The sequence below is a fragment of the Penicillium canariense genome, assembly GCF_028826845.1.
Source record: "Penicillium canariense strain IBT 26290 chromosome Unknown utg000001l_segment0_segment0, whole genome shotgun sequence".
NCBI lineage: Eukaryota > Fungi > Ascomycota > Eurotiomycetes > Eurotiales > Aspergillaceae > Penicillium > Penicillium canariense.
In genome coordinates, this window is record NW_026622728.1 from 7,925,133 (window position 1) to 7,941,647 (window position 16,515).

The window sequence follows — 16,515 nt, forward strand, 5'->3', positions numbered from 1 at the left end:
TACTGGAAAAGATGCATGTCTAAATCCAGCCATCGCTCTCCACCCTAATAAGCTGTCCCTGACGGAACTCCCGCAAAATCACTAGACGGTTCCAGAACATGCAGCGCATATACTGTAGCTTAGAAGAAGCGCCAGGGCTTCAAGACGGTGGGGTTGTTGTCGAGGGAGCAGCCAGTGTGGCCCGGTACCCAGCCGGAGGTCGGCTAGGATGGTCGGGCATGGTCGGGTATGGTGGCCTGAAGCACCGGCATCCCCCATCGAGGGAGAGATCACCACCTTAAAGGGGGGGGAAGAAATAGGGAATATGAACAAGCGGAAATCGATCTGGAGATGATCGATGAAGCAGTACGCCACATGGTGCCCACGCCGTGACTCGAAGGCGGTGGTGGTTGATGTCACGTCAGGCTGGAGGGTGTGGTGGAGCTGGAAGGTGCAGGTCATGTGACCGATGGGTCACATGGTGGGGCAGCGCCAACCTCTCTACTCCGTACGGTAGATCGGATTGTTGGTCCTTATTTGTTGCTAGAGAATTCACCTGTGCTTTGCTATGTCCCATCATATCTCTCCACACGACACCCATTCCTTTTTAAAAATTGACAAATCTGCGCCTCCTCGTTCAGCACCTGGCAGAGCTCTTGACCCTGCAATTCCTCAGAATTCGCAGTACCAGTACCTAAGTCACATTCAACCTCCTATCCACTCATTCCCGACCTCGTCCTCCTCTCCATCCATGTTCAAGGAATAGTCAGGGTTGGAAAGGCTCTGGGTGGGTGGAACAGACCTTGGAAAGCCGGCCAGCTCACCATTCTCATTGTCATCTCCCTCCGGGATGGCAGAGATGTGGTTGGTGCCCGGGGGGTTCAGAAAGTGGTTGACATAGAATCTCATAAACGTCTCTCGTTCCTCCGCGGATGTGAACGGGCTCACGGTGTTGGTGACCCCGTGCTGGCTAAGAGAATCCCAGCGTTGACGCCAGGACGGAGGTTCCGGGAATGAAGGATGGATGGGCAGAGGATCCAGAGTACCATTGAAGCTCGCTAGCGGGATGGCGGGAAGTGTGATGTTATCATCGATGACCAGCATCATAGCTGGGGAACTAGCGTGCCGAACGACATTGGGTGTTTCCATGGGCTTGATACCCTCTGGGGGGATGCCGGCACAGAGTTGCATCTGGATGAGGTATCCTTGGAGTCCTTGGTTCGGAGAGCGTGTCTGTCTCTGCGGAAAGAGAGAAGACAGAAAGCCAGCCACTCCCGGGCTATCGGGCAGAGCAAAACCAGGGTTGGTAGCCTGCGCATAGTTTATGAGTGACACGTCGAACTCACTTGGCACATCGCCCTGGTTCGGACTGATCTGGCCCTCCTCGGTGGGAGCAGCGTATGTAGTCCCGTAAGTATCAACGCTCTCTGGGTCGGTTCCGGTGGTGTTGTTGGCCAGGGGGTCAGCGTGGTCACCGGGGGTCTCTCGGTTGTTGACGTTGTTAGGGTTCTTGTCTGGCTGCTGCATCGTGGGTAACATGCTAAATCAACCTAAATATCAGCATGTTGAAGAGTTAAATAAAGTTCTCAGTCGCACAGTCTTAAGCGTTGTTGTTCCATCAAATGATCACAAAATGAAGGCACACCTCAGTCACGTCGGCGTCAAAGGGCAGGGTAAACAACCAAATAGACATCTGTCATCAGAGACATACCGAATCAGGGCTGCGGACAGTGGGAATCGAGGTGCACGAGAATACGGATTGAAGAGTGGATGTAAAGTAGAGTAAAGAAGAAGAGTAAGGGAAAGCGGGGATCTATTTATCATCACCCCAGTCTATTGCCGAGGGTGATGAGAGGAAGTGAACAATGCCTTATCTCCTAATTTGGAAATTATAGAACAATCTCGGCTTTCCTCCACACTAGCATACATATAGTCTATATAAGCCTCGGAAGCTGGATGCCTGCTTTGTCAGTAGAGATCGGTAAGTTAATTAACTATTTGTCACTTTCATATGTCAGTGACATGATCGACGTGACAATAGAAACAGAAGGCTCGCTAAATCTTATATTTGCGCTCATTCCGGGAGGGATAGAAGTTATTATTTAATTACGGCAGTCCTATTTCTGCCCCAAAAGCCAGGTAACAAAAACAGAGAGAATCATAGCAAGGCCGAAACCCGTTGTTACTACGGTTGAATTTGCTTGATATCTGTACCCCCAGGCGCGAGCACTCCAAGCTTCGAAAAGGGCTCTTCGGGATTTCGGCGAAGAGTTCTTGGCTGCTCATGGCCCTGTACCAAGGGGATCAAGGCAGGCGATCCACGCGTGTTGCACAACAAGAGGATGCAGTGTCGAGGCAACGCCGAGTTCGGGGTGCCATCGATCCTCAGCTTCGATTGCAACCCTTTTCGCCCTCTTGTCTGTCTGTGCCCGATTCACGTATATTGCAACATCCCTTTGTTAATTCAATTGATATTTCAGTCTTGCTGTACACCATTCGAGAGGTTGTCGACGGCTGTGCGGGCTGCTTCGGCCATAGAGAAAGCACTGTTTACGATTTCATTCATCATGCTTTTAATATTTGTGGCCAAATGAGGCAACTGCTAGGACTTATAGTATCAGATTTACTGGCGTTCAGTACTCGCTTCTTGGTTCAAGTATACTATATCCAGGGCCCATCCTGCATGGGTGAGGCCAGCAACTTTAGCGCGTGAAATATTCCTGTAGGAGGGTTTCAGGGCAAAACTTTGAATTCTATGGTTGAGATTATTAAAATTGACTAAAAGAAAGTCTTCTTGGCAAGGCAGTGTTTCTTGCATCTCAGATCTGATATGTACTAGTGGAATGAATCCGCCGTAGCTTGGTTGATATACAGTTTGTGTCCCGGCGTACATTCATAGTTTCTTGGCAGAGGCTGTGCAATACCAGGAAAATCCCTTAATACAGCTTCAGACACTGCCGAATTTTACTGCATGCTCGCGGTCAAATAAAAAAAATCATATCGAGACCCTTACATGTGGGGAAAGGGTCTAATCCCTGAATTCGTGTCCTGGCCTACGGCAAGGCCCCCCACGCGGGGTTTGACAGTCATGTGGTACAGACGAACAGACTGTAGACAAATCTAATGAAGTTGACCGAGTGGAGCCTGGGGCCTACCAACTACAAGAAAGCCCCCAATGAGATTTTCGGCCCCAAGTTATGCAACAGTCTAAGCCTTGTTGATAAACCGGTTAGGGCGAAAAGCAACCACCAGAATGAACCGATGGGTACGCTCGACCCCACAAATGACGATGCAAAGCTTCCTGATAATAGTATGGGGTTACAGGGTTATGGGATTAAGGTATACGCTCCCTCACCGACAATCATTCCACAACTACGACTCAACGGGCAGATAGTGACGCTGGTAGGAGAAGCTTCGAGTGTCCGGATAGGCTTTCCATTATGACTGACTGGGCGCTCCAGAGGATTAAATCGCCTCGCTTTCCACCTTGACGCTCCTGTGCTGAATGGCATCCGGGAGAGTGTGTCGTATCCCTCGTTGTCCTCCCCCCGGGCGACTTTTGCGTATGTGCTAGCCATTTTCAGTGCGCAATATGGACTAATGACTAATATAAAGTATTCAAACCACACAGCCTCGCGACACAAAATCCTTCCGCTCCGTGAAGATCAACACGCCGCTCAGCCGCAACGCGGACCCCACGGCAAGGTCTTGGAGCGGGGCGAAATCGGAGATCGCTACAACAGGGACTTAGGGCTAGTGCTATTCGTAAAGCAATCTTCGCCTAGAATGCAGTGAATTTGAATGTTCTCCATTCTTGCCTAGTTTAATTTCTCGGACACGACAGTAAAGAAATGAGTGCGAAAATTGAAATTGTACGTGATATGTTAATGGATTCGTTTCAAGCAGGGCGCAACTGCCGAGGGAATTAAAGTCTTACGGTTTCCCTGCCCTGGACCCTGAAATATGCCGTAATAGGTATAGGTAGCTTTGGGCGGCTGAGTTGATGGTGGCGCTGGAGCCGAAATGCTTATCCTTTGTGGATAGGAAAACGTCGCGGGATGCCTGCAATAACCCCCCAGCTATAAAAAACCAGTAGAAACTCGGCGGAGAATCATAGATCACCACAGTGTTGCGTTGGATGTGAACGCACTGATACTAGCCTTCTATATGTAGGTACACATGGCGGGCCAGATCGGGATTTGATCCAAAATTAGGATCAACGCGTTCAACAAGACAGGATACTTCCAGCACATTAGCAAATTAAAGGCGTGCATTTGGAAGATGGCCGGTCGTGGTTCTTTCCTAAGTAGACTGGACGAATCTGCCTTGGGGCCTACATTTGCCGTTTCCCGTCGAGTTATCAAATCCAACAGGCTCTCAAGCCACTGGCCTACCCTTTAAACAAAAACTTACATAAAGGTCCCTCCCCCCTCCGACAAACAGAGATTTTCGAATGCCGTCAATAAAGGTAAAAAATATTTGCAGCGACGAACAGCATCCACTATGATTGCAAGCCTTACCGTCCTCCTGGTCTTCCTGTGGATAGGGGGCTCAGCCTCCATCCCAACGGAAGGGATGAACCAGTCGGAAGTCAGAAGCGCACAGAGAGTTCAAGAGCTCCAGAAAACCTGGAAAGGGATATACTTTGCCATGGCAGCCGAGACTTGCGACGATACGCAGTTTGAATTAATTGTGTCCACTTTGAACGATACAATAGAACTCATGAAGCCCTCATACCCCGATGTTGCTTCAACTCCAGGGTGGAATCGCTTTTTTATGTCAGACAACAACTTTTCTGGGAAGAATGGATGGGGTGTACGTTCATTTCATGCTCATTGCATCGCTTGATTGAAACTGATACAAATTCTATCCCAGTGGCTTTATCATGAGGAATCTAGTAATATCCTACGTTAGTAGCACAATCTCCTTATTTGCACGAGAAGAGTTAATGACAGAAAACGGAAGGGATCATGGATCTTGTGTTCAAATACCCGATACTTGGTGATCCTGAAAAGTGGGAAGAAATGAAGCCCAGAAAACGGGTTACTTTGACCTGTCGCAGACCGTCGGAAATCAAACATTTGGGGGGTTGTCCTACGAAAAATACGTGAGTAAACGGATGATATCATGAAGCAATATGAGGTTCTAATGGAGCAAAGGCGCGCCTCGACCTTTAAGGGAGCGCGTACCATGGATGGATACGGCACATCGTGTGGTTTTGTCCCGGCTTCTTCGATGATTCAGCGACCCCGAGGATAACGGATTTGAACAATGCGCCGAAAGAGAGGGAGGTTAACATAGAAAATCTAAAAACTCGCGCTTATATATTGGTGCACGAGTTTTTCCATTGCAGAGAGAGCATGGGGATGAAGTTTACCAGTAAGTGGAGATCTCGTCTGTTGAGTGACTGGTTGGTGGTCTCATTATTTTTCCAGTTGACGATGTCGAAAGTGAAGTCCTGAGTATGGGTGGTAAGGAACTTGTAAGTTTGTTGTATATCGTTCATACACAAGGTTCTTGATTCAGTCGGCGGCTGCTTAACCAAGATGCAATAGAAAATGTATGGGTCTCTTTACACGGCTGAATTCGCGTGGAAAAACACCTACCAAACGAGAAGGTCAAAGTGGCGTCCCAACCCCGAAGTGGGTAAGAATGGTAAGAATTCATCGACTCAACCTTATTCATGATTACTTGAAGGCAACTTGAGATAACACGGGAATTAGCGGACAATTACGCGTGGCTCTATACCTACAATTACTTCAACCAAAAATACGGATGGAAGGGAGATGGATCTTGGTCAATGAACAAGCAGGATCTCAAACGAGATGAGCCCGACGACCAGCAAATATTTGATGATCCGGAATATACCACCGACGAGAGTAACACCCCAACTCCCTCGCCCACGCAAACCTCTACGCAAACCCCCACGAGCCCCGTTGGCGTGCCTCCCGACCCAACACCGACTTCCCAAATGGTCTTCGTCTATGAGTGGATTGATACGCCGGCTAAGCTTCAGTACTGGCAAATCATGCATCTCCCTGTGGGAAGACCCCTTGACTGGTGTGGCGGGGACGATCTGCAGTACATGGTGGCAGCTCAGAGCATCAAGGGAACGGACGTGCCAAAGCCAATTCCCTTCCCGTCGGACATGGAATTCTCGAAAATCGATTATGGAGGGCAACAACTGGGTTTCAAGGACTGCGTCTATAAGGGCAATCCCGATGCACCGGGCACTTTCGAGTGTCCTAATTTTCATGCTCCAGTCCAGTGTGGCAAGACACCTAATGTCGGGCAATTGATCACTTGCCCTGCGACGTCGAACATGGCTAAATCCTGGGCCGTTTCAATGGCGATCTGTCAGTGGGGGAAGTCAAATGTAAAGGGGTAGGCCTATTAGGATTCCGCGTGGTTTGCAGCACCGTGTTCAAGCGGCCGAAGCGCCAATTTTGTCGTGTCCATGCCAGAGGCGTGTTTGATAAGATGGAACATTGTGGGCTGCGTCTGATTCAAAGCATTTTAAAGATATTCGCAACCCAATTTTCCTCCTTCACTCTTTATAAAAACGTTCTAGAAGATATTGAAGAGAGCTAGAAAGGCCAGAGTACTTATCAAAAGAATGAGATTTTCTCTTTCTGAAAACGGCGAACTGTGGTCGTAAATTCCCTTTGACATGATATTCTGAGTAAAGTGACATTGCGCATAGACAAACAGCTAGGGACAAGTCCCGGAATCAGGGATTTAATGGTAGGGTACAGTGTGAAACGTAAAGTGTTGAAACAGCCTCGCCGGCGCCGCCAAGAGGTTTTCGGTCTCCAGAACAGAACTCCAACTAAACTCGAAAGCAAAAAAAGGCCCGGTGTAGGGTCTGTTAGTCTAAACATCATAAAATGAAAGTGTATGTCGTGGTTTAGCCGGGACAATACAAGCGTGAACGAGGTGTAATGCTTGGTTTCGTCCCTGACGAAGGAAGGTTGAAAGATCGCAGGGTGTCGGCATCATTCCGAGGTATATGCAAGAAGTGAGATGGAGGAAGAAGTAAAACGTCGAAGAAGGAAACATCCAGATCCGCGCTAGAGCATCATGCTCATAAGAAAAAAAGCCAGCATTAGATAAACGATAAACCTGTTGAAAGGTCACCACCAAAACTCCAAAGTCATAACTTGTCTCGCCAGTTCGTAAACAAGCTGGGAGTATGGCACAAGGTAGGAGCCAAAGAACAGTAATGTTCTATCGACGATTCAGCAGAGTCAAGAACTCCTCGCGGGTCTTAGCACTCGACCGCATGCATCCCAGCATACAGCTGGTGGTGGTGGTACTGCCGGTCTTTTGAACACCTCGCATGACCATGCACAGGTGGGAAGACTCCATGACAACTCCAACACCGCGAGGCTTAAGGACCTCTGAGATCGCCAGTGCAACCTGCTTGGTCAGGCGCTCCTGAACCTGAAGTCTACGGGAGAACATCTCAGCCAGGCGGGCCAGCTTTGAGAGGCCAAGAACACGGCGATCCGGGATGTAGCCGATATGCATCTGCCCCACATGGTCAGCATGATTCGACGGGTATATATGCAGGGTCTGTCTGTCCCTACCTTGCCAGTAAAAGGCACCATGTGGTGCTCGCACAGAGAAAATACATCGATGTCCTTCACGATAACCAACTCGTCGTGGTCCTCGTGGAAAACAGCGCCATTGACCAGATCCCGGACGTTCTCCTCATAGCCCTTAGTGAAGTACAGCATGGCCTTGGCATATCGCTCCGGGGTCTCGCGGAGGCCCTCGCGCTCCGGATCTTCACCAACACATTCAAGAATTGTCCGGACTGCCCCCGCAAGTTTCTGGATGCGCGCTTCGTTCTCTTCCGGCGTCGATTCCAACCGCTGCCGTGTGCCGGGGCCTATGTGGCGAAAAAATATTAGAACGGGGATTGTAATCTCAGTAGAGCAATTGAACGGTGTCACTTACAGGGCCAGCTGAGCCCGTCAAAGTCGATAGGGGGGTTCATGGTATAGGGGCTGGCGGGGCGGCTTGCCGTCGCCGGCGGGGTCAACGGGCCACCCTCATCCCGGGGGTGGCGGGGAGGGTCATTCAGAGGGAGTCGGCCACTGATCGACTGTCAGAGACGGACGAGATAGGCAATTTGTTAGTGAAAATGGAAACATACCGCAGAGTCAGGGCAGCATGTGCAGCTCCAGCTTCGGTGGCAGCGGTGGAGGCAGTGGACTCGCCCGCGACCTCGCCCGCGGGGTCGGACTTCGCCTCGACGAAATCGAACTCAGCGGGGACACGGGGAGCAAAAGAGGAACGAATGGAGGTATTGAGACTCTCCCGTTCACGAGCATCACGGACACGAGTACCGCCACCAGCACCCGTGGACGATTGGAGGGGTGAGCTGCCGTTCAGCATGTGGGACGGAATGGCCGACGGCTTGGCCGGGCCCGGAGGAGAACCAGAACCCATAAGGATGATTTGGATTTGAGGATATTAAGAATTGGTGGTTTCAAGAATGAACTTGTCAACAAAGAAGAATAAATGCAATGAGCTTAGCAGTACATTGTCAGCGACATGATGACTCTGCTTTTTTTTTGACGCAAATACAAATCGGAAATCACGGGACGCTAAGCCCGTTTGAAAGCGTTCCCCTCATTTTTGCGACACCGCCTGCCCTCTTCGATCCTCATTCTCCGGTGGCGCAATCAGTTTCCCGCGAGGACCGTTGGGTTCGAGTGAGTTTTTTCGGGCAATTAACACTACCAATTGATCTCAAACCAGACAGTCGTTCAACAAAATTTCTGATATTTGGACAGAAAGGACTTGCATGCTGTTTTGGTAGAAACTATTTCATGGAGGAACATGATAATATATCCACAGCCTGGGCATATATATCATCTCCGAGCCAACCCGCAACCTTTCTGATGTCTACCGAGTTGAATTACCAGGGAAAAAACACACAACATTCCCAGCTATCAATTGCTGCTCGGTGATGTAGGCCTAGTTTGGGTGGTCGCCATGATTGCGTCATGCGGAGAATATCTATTAGTATTGGATATGTATCGAGTCATATTACGGTAGAGATATGACCGAAGGTTCCGTGTACCTCTACTCCGCGGGGCTAAGGGAAGGAATCATGTATCCATATGTTTTTGATTATTCCTGATTCTGAACCTTTTCGCCCGCAAGCACACCAGAAAAATAATATGGCAAATAAGCAAGAGAGGCATGGTAGTAGTAGTAGAGTGAGTCAGCCAACAGATCATGCCTCTAACTCCTCTGTCGGGACGTCATCCAGATCCTTGCCCACAATCGCATCCGCGACCTTCCACACCTGCAAAAGGTTGTCCTCGGCGGCCGAGCAAAGCACCCAGGGGTCGTTAAGGTTCCAGCTGAAATCGGAGATGCGGTTGGTGTGCCCACCATGCATGAAAAGGCTAAAGAAGGCAGATCAGTCATCTTGAAGGGAAAAAATGGGAAGGAAACGCAACAATGGGAAACATACAGCTCTGGTGGTCCATCCTGGGCATCCTCTGGAGTCTGTTCCTCACCCGCTCGGCTGAGATCCCAGAACATGATCTTGCGGTCGTAGCTGGAGCTAGCGAGCACAGACTCCTCGAAAGGATGCCATGCGATGGATTGCACGGAGTCGGTGTGGCCTTCCAAAGAGTGCAGCTTAGCCTTCAGGTTCCGCAAATCCCAAATCCCAATAGTCTTATCGGCTGACCCAGTAGCCAGAATCGTCTCCGAAGCGGGGTTGAAAGCGATCGAGTTGATAGCATCGCGGTGCTCGCCCCCAACAGAAGCGACAGAGCGCGTGCTGTCAGCGTTGCGCACATCGATGATCTGTAGTGTAATATCGTCGGAGACAGTGCCGATGAGGGAAGAATGGAGGGGATGGTGTTGGACGTCGTTAACGATCGAGGAGTGGTGTGTGTAGGTACGGGTAGGCTTCAACGCCTTGTTGCCCTTGGTGTATGTTGTCAAATCCCTGTGTGTATGTTAGCATTGGGGTCTTTCGGTATCAGTTGGAGGAATCGCTAGGGTTCAAAATCCTCACCAAAGTCGAACTGTCTTGTCCTCACTGCCAGTTGCGAGGTGGCCAGCTTCATGGGGGTTCCAGCTCAGACCAAAGCCTTCCGCCTCATGACCCAGCAGCTCCATCTGAGGGTTTACAGTCCCCGTAGGCATACTGGGGTGCTTTGAGCGATCCCAGATCATCACCCGACCGTCCGTACACATGGTCGCAATGATGTTCGGGTTCTGTGGTTGATAGCGTGCCTTATTGACCTCTCCCTGGTGATCTATCTTCTGGACAATGTTGAACTTGATTTCCATTGGCGACTTCTTGGAGCCCCCACCATAGCCACCAATCTCGCCCTTGTCCTCATCGTAGTCATCCGGGTTAGGGGCATTGGCATTGGGGAGCTGCACGTGCGCAATCTGAAGGTAGTTTTGGGCATCACCAGCGGTGTGGGTGCCGATGAGGAGGCGATGAGTAGAATAGGGCTTGTCGGGAACACTGTAGAAGATAGTTCGGTCAGATTACGATAGGTCAGAGAGTTCACTGAAAGGCACTGACGCTTGCACATCGGGCAGCCACTGAGTGGTGAGGGTAGGCCATTCGAGGGCTGTGCTGAGGATCATGTCGTAGAGGAACGGCGCGTTCTTCTTCCATGTCTTGTACTCTGACAGATGGAGCGTAAGGTTAGCCATGTTGATCGCGAACCGTCAGGAGGAGGGTATAGGACGTAGTTGGAGGGGAGAAGTCGCGAGGAGGAGTGATTACCTTCATTTACAATCTTTTCCTGGGTGTGCTCCTGCTCCTTCTCATGCTCTTCCACCATAGCTATTCACTGGTTAGTTTGAGATTTCGCGCAGCTGCACACAGCTCCCACACTCACCATTCTCGTCCTCATAGGGCTCCATTATGCTGTATATAAGACAATGACAATCAATGCGACCGCGAAGAGGGACGAAAGGACAATCAACCGGAAAAGGTCAAGTAGAAGAGTCCCGAAGGGCGATGCGATCCACGGGCAACGCGACGGGCAAGCTCAGACCGCGTTAATGGGCGACGACTAAGCCGCTTGGCCGCTAGTCCCAAATAGGCAGGCTCGGGCTTGGCGATGACTCGAGTACCGCGGAGCAACAACGTGGAAAGCTTCCTCTTCACATCAGACCTCTCCCTCTCTCTGCTCCTCTCCCCCCGGGGTTCCTTTCTCACGATTCTCGCGGGACCTGTGGTGCTCTCCGTGTTTTGATCCTTATTCACTTACGATCTCTTAAGTCCTTGGATGGGTTTGCTTTCGTCGGTCGCAAGTCTGTTCCGATTTCTCTGACGATCCCCTCGATCTCCCTTCACCCCAGCGAAATATTGCCACTGGATCCTTTTCTTGTACCATTATCTTGTCCTATCCAATTTCTGCCGACTACCCATTGTCATCATGGGTGTTCCGAAGTTCTTCCGCTGGCTGAGCGAGCGGTATCCCGCGATCTCCATGCTGATCGCGGAGAGCCGTATCCCCGAGTTTGACAGCCTGTATCTCGATATGAACGGTATTATTCATAACTGCACGCACAAGGACAGCGATTCTCCGACATTCCGCATGACCGAGGAGCAAATGTTCATTGCAATCTTCAACTACATCGAGCACTTGTTCGGCAAGATCAAACCAAAGAAGCTCTTCTTCATGGCGGTGGATGGTGTCGCACCGCGCGCCAAGATGAATCAACAACGAGCGCGTCGCTTCAGGACGGCGCTGGACGCCGAGGTGGCGAGGGAGAAGGCCATCCAGCAGGGTCTTGAAATGCCCAAAGAAGATCCATTCGACAGCAACTGCATTACCCCCGGTACCGAGTTTATGGCGAAATTGACACAACAACTGAAGTATTTTATCAACAAAAAGATCTCGGAGGATTCGGATTGGCAGGGTGTTGAAATTGTGCTATCGGGCCACGAGGTCCCCGGTGAGGGTGAACACAAGATCATGGAATACATTCGGCGCGCGAAAGCGCAGCCCGACTATCACCCCAACGTCCGCCATTGTCTTTATGGCCTGGATGCCGATCTGATCATGTTGGGTCTGCTCAGCCATGATCCTCACTTCTGCCTCCTCCGTGAAGAGGTGACATTCGGCCGTCAAGTTCAGAAGAAGCCGAAAGAACTCGAACACCAAAACTTCTTTCTTTTGCACCTCAGTATGGTTCGGGAGTACCTGGAGTTGGAGTTTCAGGAACTTGAGCAGGAAGGGGCTCTTAATTTCCCATTCGATATGGAGCGAGTGATTGATGATTTCATTCTCATGGCCTTCTTTGTTGGAAACGATTTCTTGCCGAATTTGCCAAATTTGCATATCAACGAAGGTGCGCTGGCGCTCATGTTCAAGATCTACAAGGATGTCTTGCGAAAGATGGGTGGATACATCAACGAGCAAGGTGTAATCAATGTGGACCGGCTAGGGATTCTTGTGGAGGCCTTGAGCGAGGTCGAGCACCGGTTTTTCCAGGCCGAGAACTCCGATGCGCAGTGGATCAAGTCCAAACAGAATGGATATGATGGCTCTCTGGAGCTGAAACAGAAGACGAAAGAGCTGACCATCACGTCGGCCCAGAAGGACATTCTCAAGAAAGTCAAGAAGTACGTGCAGAATCCGCCTGGCACGGCATCTGACCCGAAGCCTTTGGATTTCCCTCCCACGCTGCCAGCTCGTGACCGCACCTTTTTGGAACAGCTTGCGAATGAGCTTCGATTGCAGTGGTCCACCGTGGACAACGAGGCTGGCGATCGATTTATGCGCCTACAGCTCCCGCAAGCAGAGGGTGATGACGACAATGACGACGATGATTATGAAGATGAAGAAGCATCCATGGCTGTCCAGCGTATTATTCGCAAATATGAGCGGGCCAAGGTCCAGGATATGACTGCCGAGGAGGCGCAACAAGCCGCTGAGCAGCAGTACGACGCCAAATTTCTGGAATGGAAAGATAATTACTACCGGTCCAAATTTGGCTGGGGACTGGATAATGAGGAGGAAATGAAGCAGTTGACTGAGAACTACGTGCAAGGGTTGCAGTGGGTCTTGTTCTACTACTACCGCGGTATTGCGTCGTGGCCCTGGTTCTTCCGGTATCACTATGCTCCGATGATTTCTGGTCAGTAAATCCCCACTGGGACCAGCTTTTGGGACCAATTTTTGTCTATAATTCTTTACTAACGGCGGTTCAGATGTGAAAAAAGGTCTGGGTGCAGACATGAACTTCCGGCTTGGACAGCCCTTCCGGCCGTATGAGCAGCTGATGGGTGTCTTGCCGGATCGCAGTAAGAAGACTGTGCCTCGTGCCTATTGGGATCTCATGACGTCACCCGACTCTCCTATTATTGATTTCTATCCTCGTGATTTTGAACTGGATATGAACGGGAAAAAGATGGAATGGGAGGCAGTGGTCAAAATTCCGTTCATCGACGAGAAGCGGCTGTTGACTGCCCTCAAAACCAAGGAGAAGTTCCTCAGCCCCGACGAAAAAGCTCGTAATGGCTTTGGAGTTAGTTTGAAATTCACTTATTCACCCGAAGTGAACTTTGTCTATCCTTCCTCGATGCCTGGCGTGTTCCCCGATCTCCCGAACTGCCACTGCATTGAGAATATCTTCGACCTTCCTACTATGGATGGACTGGAGCCATACAACGGTCTGATGGAGGGTGTGCATCTAGGCGAGGCGGCTCTGGCTGGCTTCCCTAGTATTAAGACACTGCCGCATGTCGGCCAATTGGGTTTCCATGGAGTTACCGTATTCCAACAGGAGAGCCGCAACGAGAGTCAAATCGTCACTCTTCTTGACCCCGGAAGCCGGTCCGGTATCGAATTAGCCAAGCAGAAACTTGGAAAACGAGTCCACGTCGGATATCCATTCCTGCAAGAAGCTCTTGTCATTCGTGTTTCGGACGAGCTGTTCGATTACATCCTTCCGCCAGGCGAGCCTCACATCGTCCAGATCCCTCACACTCCTCAACAAATTGAACAGTTCAGGAAGAACGCAAACAAGATTGAAGGTTATTACAGCAAGCGTCTTGGTATGATCATCGGAGGAGTTGAGTCTTTGGTCCATATCCAGCCATTGAAGGGCATGATCAAGACCGATGAAGGTGCCATTATGAAATATTTCACCGATATCCCCGGCCAGGAGACCGATTATGCCCTTCAAGTTGTTGTCGATGATGTCCTTAACCCTGATGAGCGCTTCATTGAGAAGGAGGCTCTCCCCATCGAAGAAGAATTTCCTGAAGGCTCTCGCGCATTCTTCCTGGGCGACTTCAATTACGGACGACCTGTTCACGTTACCGGTCATACCGATGGCAAGGTGAACGGATTGCTCGCAGCTGTTAAGGATCGCGAATCTGAATTCGGAAAGGCACGCGTCAGGCAATCTGAACAACACTGCCCTTATATGGCTTCCTATGCCATTGCACGCAGCCTCAATCTCAATCCTCTGGTACTGGCTAAGATCACATCATCGTTCTCCGTTGATATCGACGGCACCCGTGTGAACTTGGGTCTGAACCTCAAGTTCGAGGCTCGGAAGCAAAAGGTTCTTGGATATTCCCGTCGCGGACAGTCTGGCTGGGAGTTCAGCCAAAAAGCAGTGGATCTACTGCATCAGTACATGATCAATTTCCCTGAGTTTATTGCTGGAATCCAGCGAAACCCTCAAAAGGACCGCTACGCTCCGACTGATTTCTACCCTGAGGAAACGGCCCTTCTGAAGATGAAGGAGATCCGTGATTGGCTCAAGTCTATTGAGGCTAAGAACTTTGAGAGAGTGCCTCTTGATGCCGAGCAACTGGATTCCGATATCGTTGAGTTGATTGAACAGGATGCCGACAAGCTCGGCCAGCCCCAGATGCAGGCCAAGAAGGTCCGCAGTGTTCCCCGTAGCGCCCTGCTTCGCCCCGCCGACGTTGAGCATCGTCTGGGCAACCAGACGTTCAGACTCGGAGATCGAGTTGTATATGCCCAGGACTCGGGCAAAGTACCAATTGCTACCCGTGGTACGGTGGTCGGTCTCACGAGGACCTCGCGTGCCCTCCTACTTGATGTCGTTTTTGATGTGTCCTTCATGAGCGGTACTACACTTGGCGGCCGCTGCTCGCCCTTCCGCGGGCAGACGGTGCTTGCGTCATCTGTGCTCAACGTCTCCTTCCGACAGCTCATAGCTGTTTCTCGTGCGGCGAACAACCAGCAGAGCCAACAACAGCCTACTCCCCTTACCGTTGTTGGGTACGGTGCCCCCTTGGGTCCGAATGGGCAGGGCCAGCTGAAAAATGCCTCGGCTCCTCCCCCATTGAGAGGCTCATTCAAGGGTGCCGTGGCCGGTCATGGAGCTTCCCGCGGTGGTCACGTTTCCATGAACAATGGCCATCCCAAGGCACTCCCGCACCGCCCTCACCCCAACAATGGCCCTCCTCGTGGCCCCCGTGGTAACGGAAACCGTGGTCGGGGTGGACAGCATGACCGAGGTGGCTATACCTCTGTTGATAACAGTGACCCGAGCGAGGGTATTGTACAGAACAACCCGAACTTCCGCCCCCAGAACATGTCTCAGATGCCGCCACCCCAGGGACTGGACCGAGGTCGTGGCCGTGGACGAGGACGTGGTAATGGATACCGCGGCCGGGGCCGTGGCGGTCGGGGTGGTGCCCCTGTGACCAGCCAGTGATCTAATGGAACATTGTCAAAATTGAAGAGCAACGAAGCTATGGTTCTTCCCATTGTGTATATCAGATTCTTTGTTTTAGGTATGTACCGGTCGTGCGGAATGCGTACGGCTGGTACTTAAGCCTGCGTTTGTTTATCTGAAGAACAGGAAAAGGATAGGAAATGGAATGATACCGCAGCTAAACCTCTCTTCAGATGGTTCATAGATCTGTCTTAGTCCGCCAATAGCCTTGAATATTGTCATTCTAGCCACGTACAACCTCAACAAGAAAAGAAATCAGCATCCAGTAACATCAGAGACCCCGAACTCTCAAACCCGTCTCTTGCGGCCCAGGCGGCAACTTGCGAAACAACGCGGACGCCCTGGTATCCGGGAAAACATGCTCTCCAACACCAATATTTGCCGGTCTCCGACTTTCCTAGAACTTGAACTCATTTTCCATGATAATCCGGCTCGATAGGTATAGATTCTGGAAAGGAAAAACGAGAGCAAAATGGCGCATCACTGGCTACATCTACTGCTACCAACTTTATCACGATCAGTCCCTCAAACATGCACTTTGGATTCGGTTGTCAAGCTTGTCCGGGGCGCTTCATCGCCGCAAGTCCGATTAAGGCGGCTTTGGAAGCTGTGCTTGATGCGCAAAATGCATTTCGATCTGCTGGATCCTGACACCTTCGGAACCCGTCGAACACGGATGCGCCATGAAGTTGGGATTTCTGCTAATTGGACCGGCTGGGAAGCAGATCTGTACCCCGTTGGGGATGAAGAGACCGCCTGAAAGTATAGAAGGTTCTATGACGATGCGATGCATTGACACTATGGGAGCAC

The 16,515-nt window shown here is 50.7% G+C and overlaps 6 protein-coding genes across 6 annotated transcripts; 3 read left to right on the top strand and 3 right to left on the bottom strand.

The window, feature by feature from the left end:
- Positions 1 to 684: 684 nt before the first annotated feature.
- Positions 685 to 1,506, bottom strand: N7482_002735 (uncharacterized protein; the record flags this gene model as incomplete). The annotated part of the gene is made up of 1 exon (XM_056684860.1): positions 685 to 1,506. The coding sequence occupies one exon, from the start codon at positions 1,504 to 1,506 to the stop codon at positions 685 to 687; it is 822 nt and encodes a 273-aa protein (XP_056548466.1).
- Positions 1,507 to 3,102: 1,596 nt separating this feature from the next.
- N7482_002736 (uncharacterized protein) lies at positions 3,103 to 3,730 on the top strand (the record flags this gene model as incomplete). The annotated part of the gene is made up of 3 exons (XM_056684861.1): positions 3,103 to 3,289; positions 3,443 to 3,542; positions 3,595 to 3,730. The coding sequence occupies 3 exons, from the start codon at positions 3,103 to 3,105 to the stop codon at positions 3,728 to 3,730; spliced, it is 423 nt and encodes a 140-aa protein (XP_056548467.1).
- Positions 3,731 to 5,779: 2,049 nt separating this feature from the next.
- On the top strand, positions 5,780 to 6,367 carry N7482_002737 (uncharacterized protein; the record flags this gene model as incomplete). The annotated part of the gene is made up of 1 exon (XM_056684862.1): positions 5,780 to 6,367. The coding sequence occupies one exon, from the start codon at positions 5,780 to 5,782 to the stop codon at positions 6,365 to 6,367; it is 588 nt and encodes a 195-aa protein (XP_056548468.1).
- An 839-nt stretch (positions 6,368 to 7,206) lies between these two features.
- On the bottom strand, positions 7,207 to 8,436 carry N7482_002738 (GTP cyclohydrolase I; the record flags this gene model as incomplete). Its single annotated transcript, XM_056684863.1, has 4 exons — positions 7,207 to 7,509; positions 7,569 to 7,873; positions 7,942 to 8,081; positions 8,141 to 8,436. 4 exons carry the CDS (start codon positions 8,434 to 8,436, stop codon positions 7,207 to 7,209), a joined length of 1,044 nt encoding a protein of 347 aa, XP_056548469.1.
- A 793-nt stretch (positions 8,437 to 9,229) lies between these two features.
- On the bottom strand, positions 9,230 to 10,896 carry N7482_002739 (WD repeat RBAP46/RBAP48/MSI1 family protein; the record flags this gene model as incomplete). Its single annotated transcript, XM_056684864.1, has 6 exons — positions 9,230 to 9,404; positions 9,473 to 9,958; positions 10,028 to 10,489; positions 10,550 to 10,655; positions 10,757 to 10,816; positions 10,872 to 10,896. 6 exons carry the CDS (start codon positions 10,894 to 10,896, stop codon positions 9,230 to 9,232), a joined length of 1,314 nt encoding a protein of 437 aa, XP_056548470.1.
- Positions 10,897 to 11,414: 518 nt separating this feature from the next.
- Positions 11,415 to 15,684, top strand: N7482_002740 (chromatin-binding exonuclease XRN1; the record flags this gene model as incomplete). The annotated part of the gene is made up of 2 exons (XM_056684865.1): positions 11,415 to 13,122; positions 13,196 to 15,684. The coding sequence occupies 2 exons, from the start codon at positions 11,415 to 11,417 to the stop codon at positions 15,682 to 15,684; spliced, it is 4,197 nt and encodes a 1,398-aa protein (XP_056548471.1).
- Positions 15,685 to 16,515: the final 831 nt, after the last annotated feature.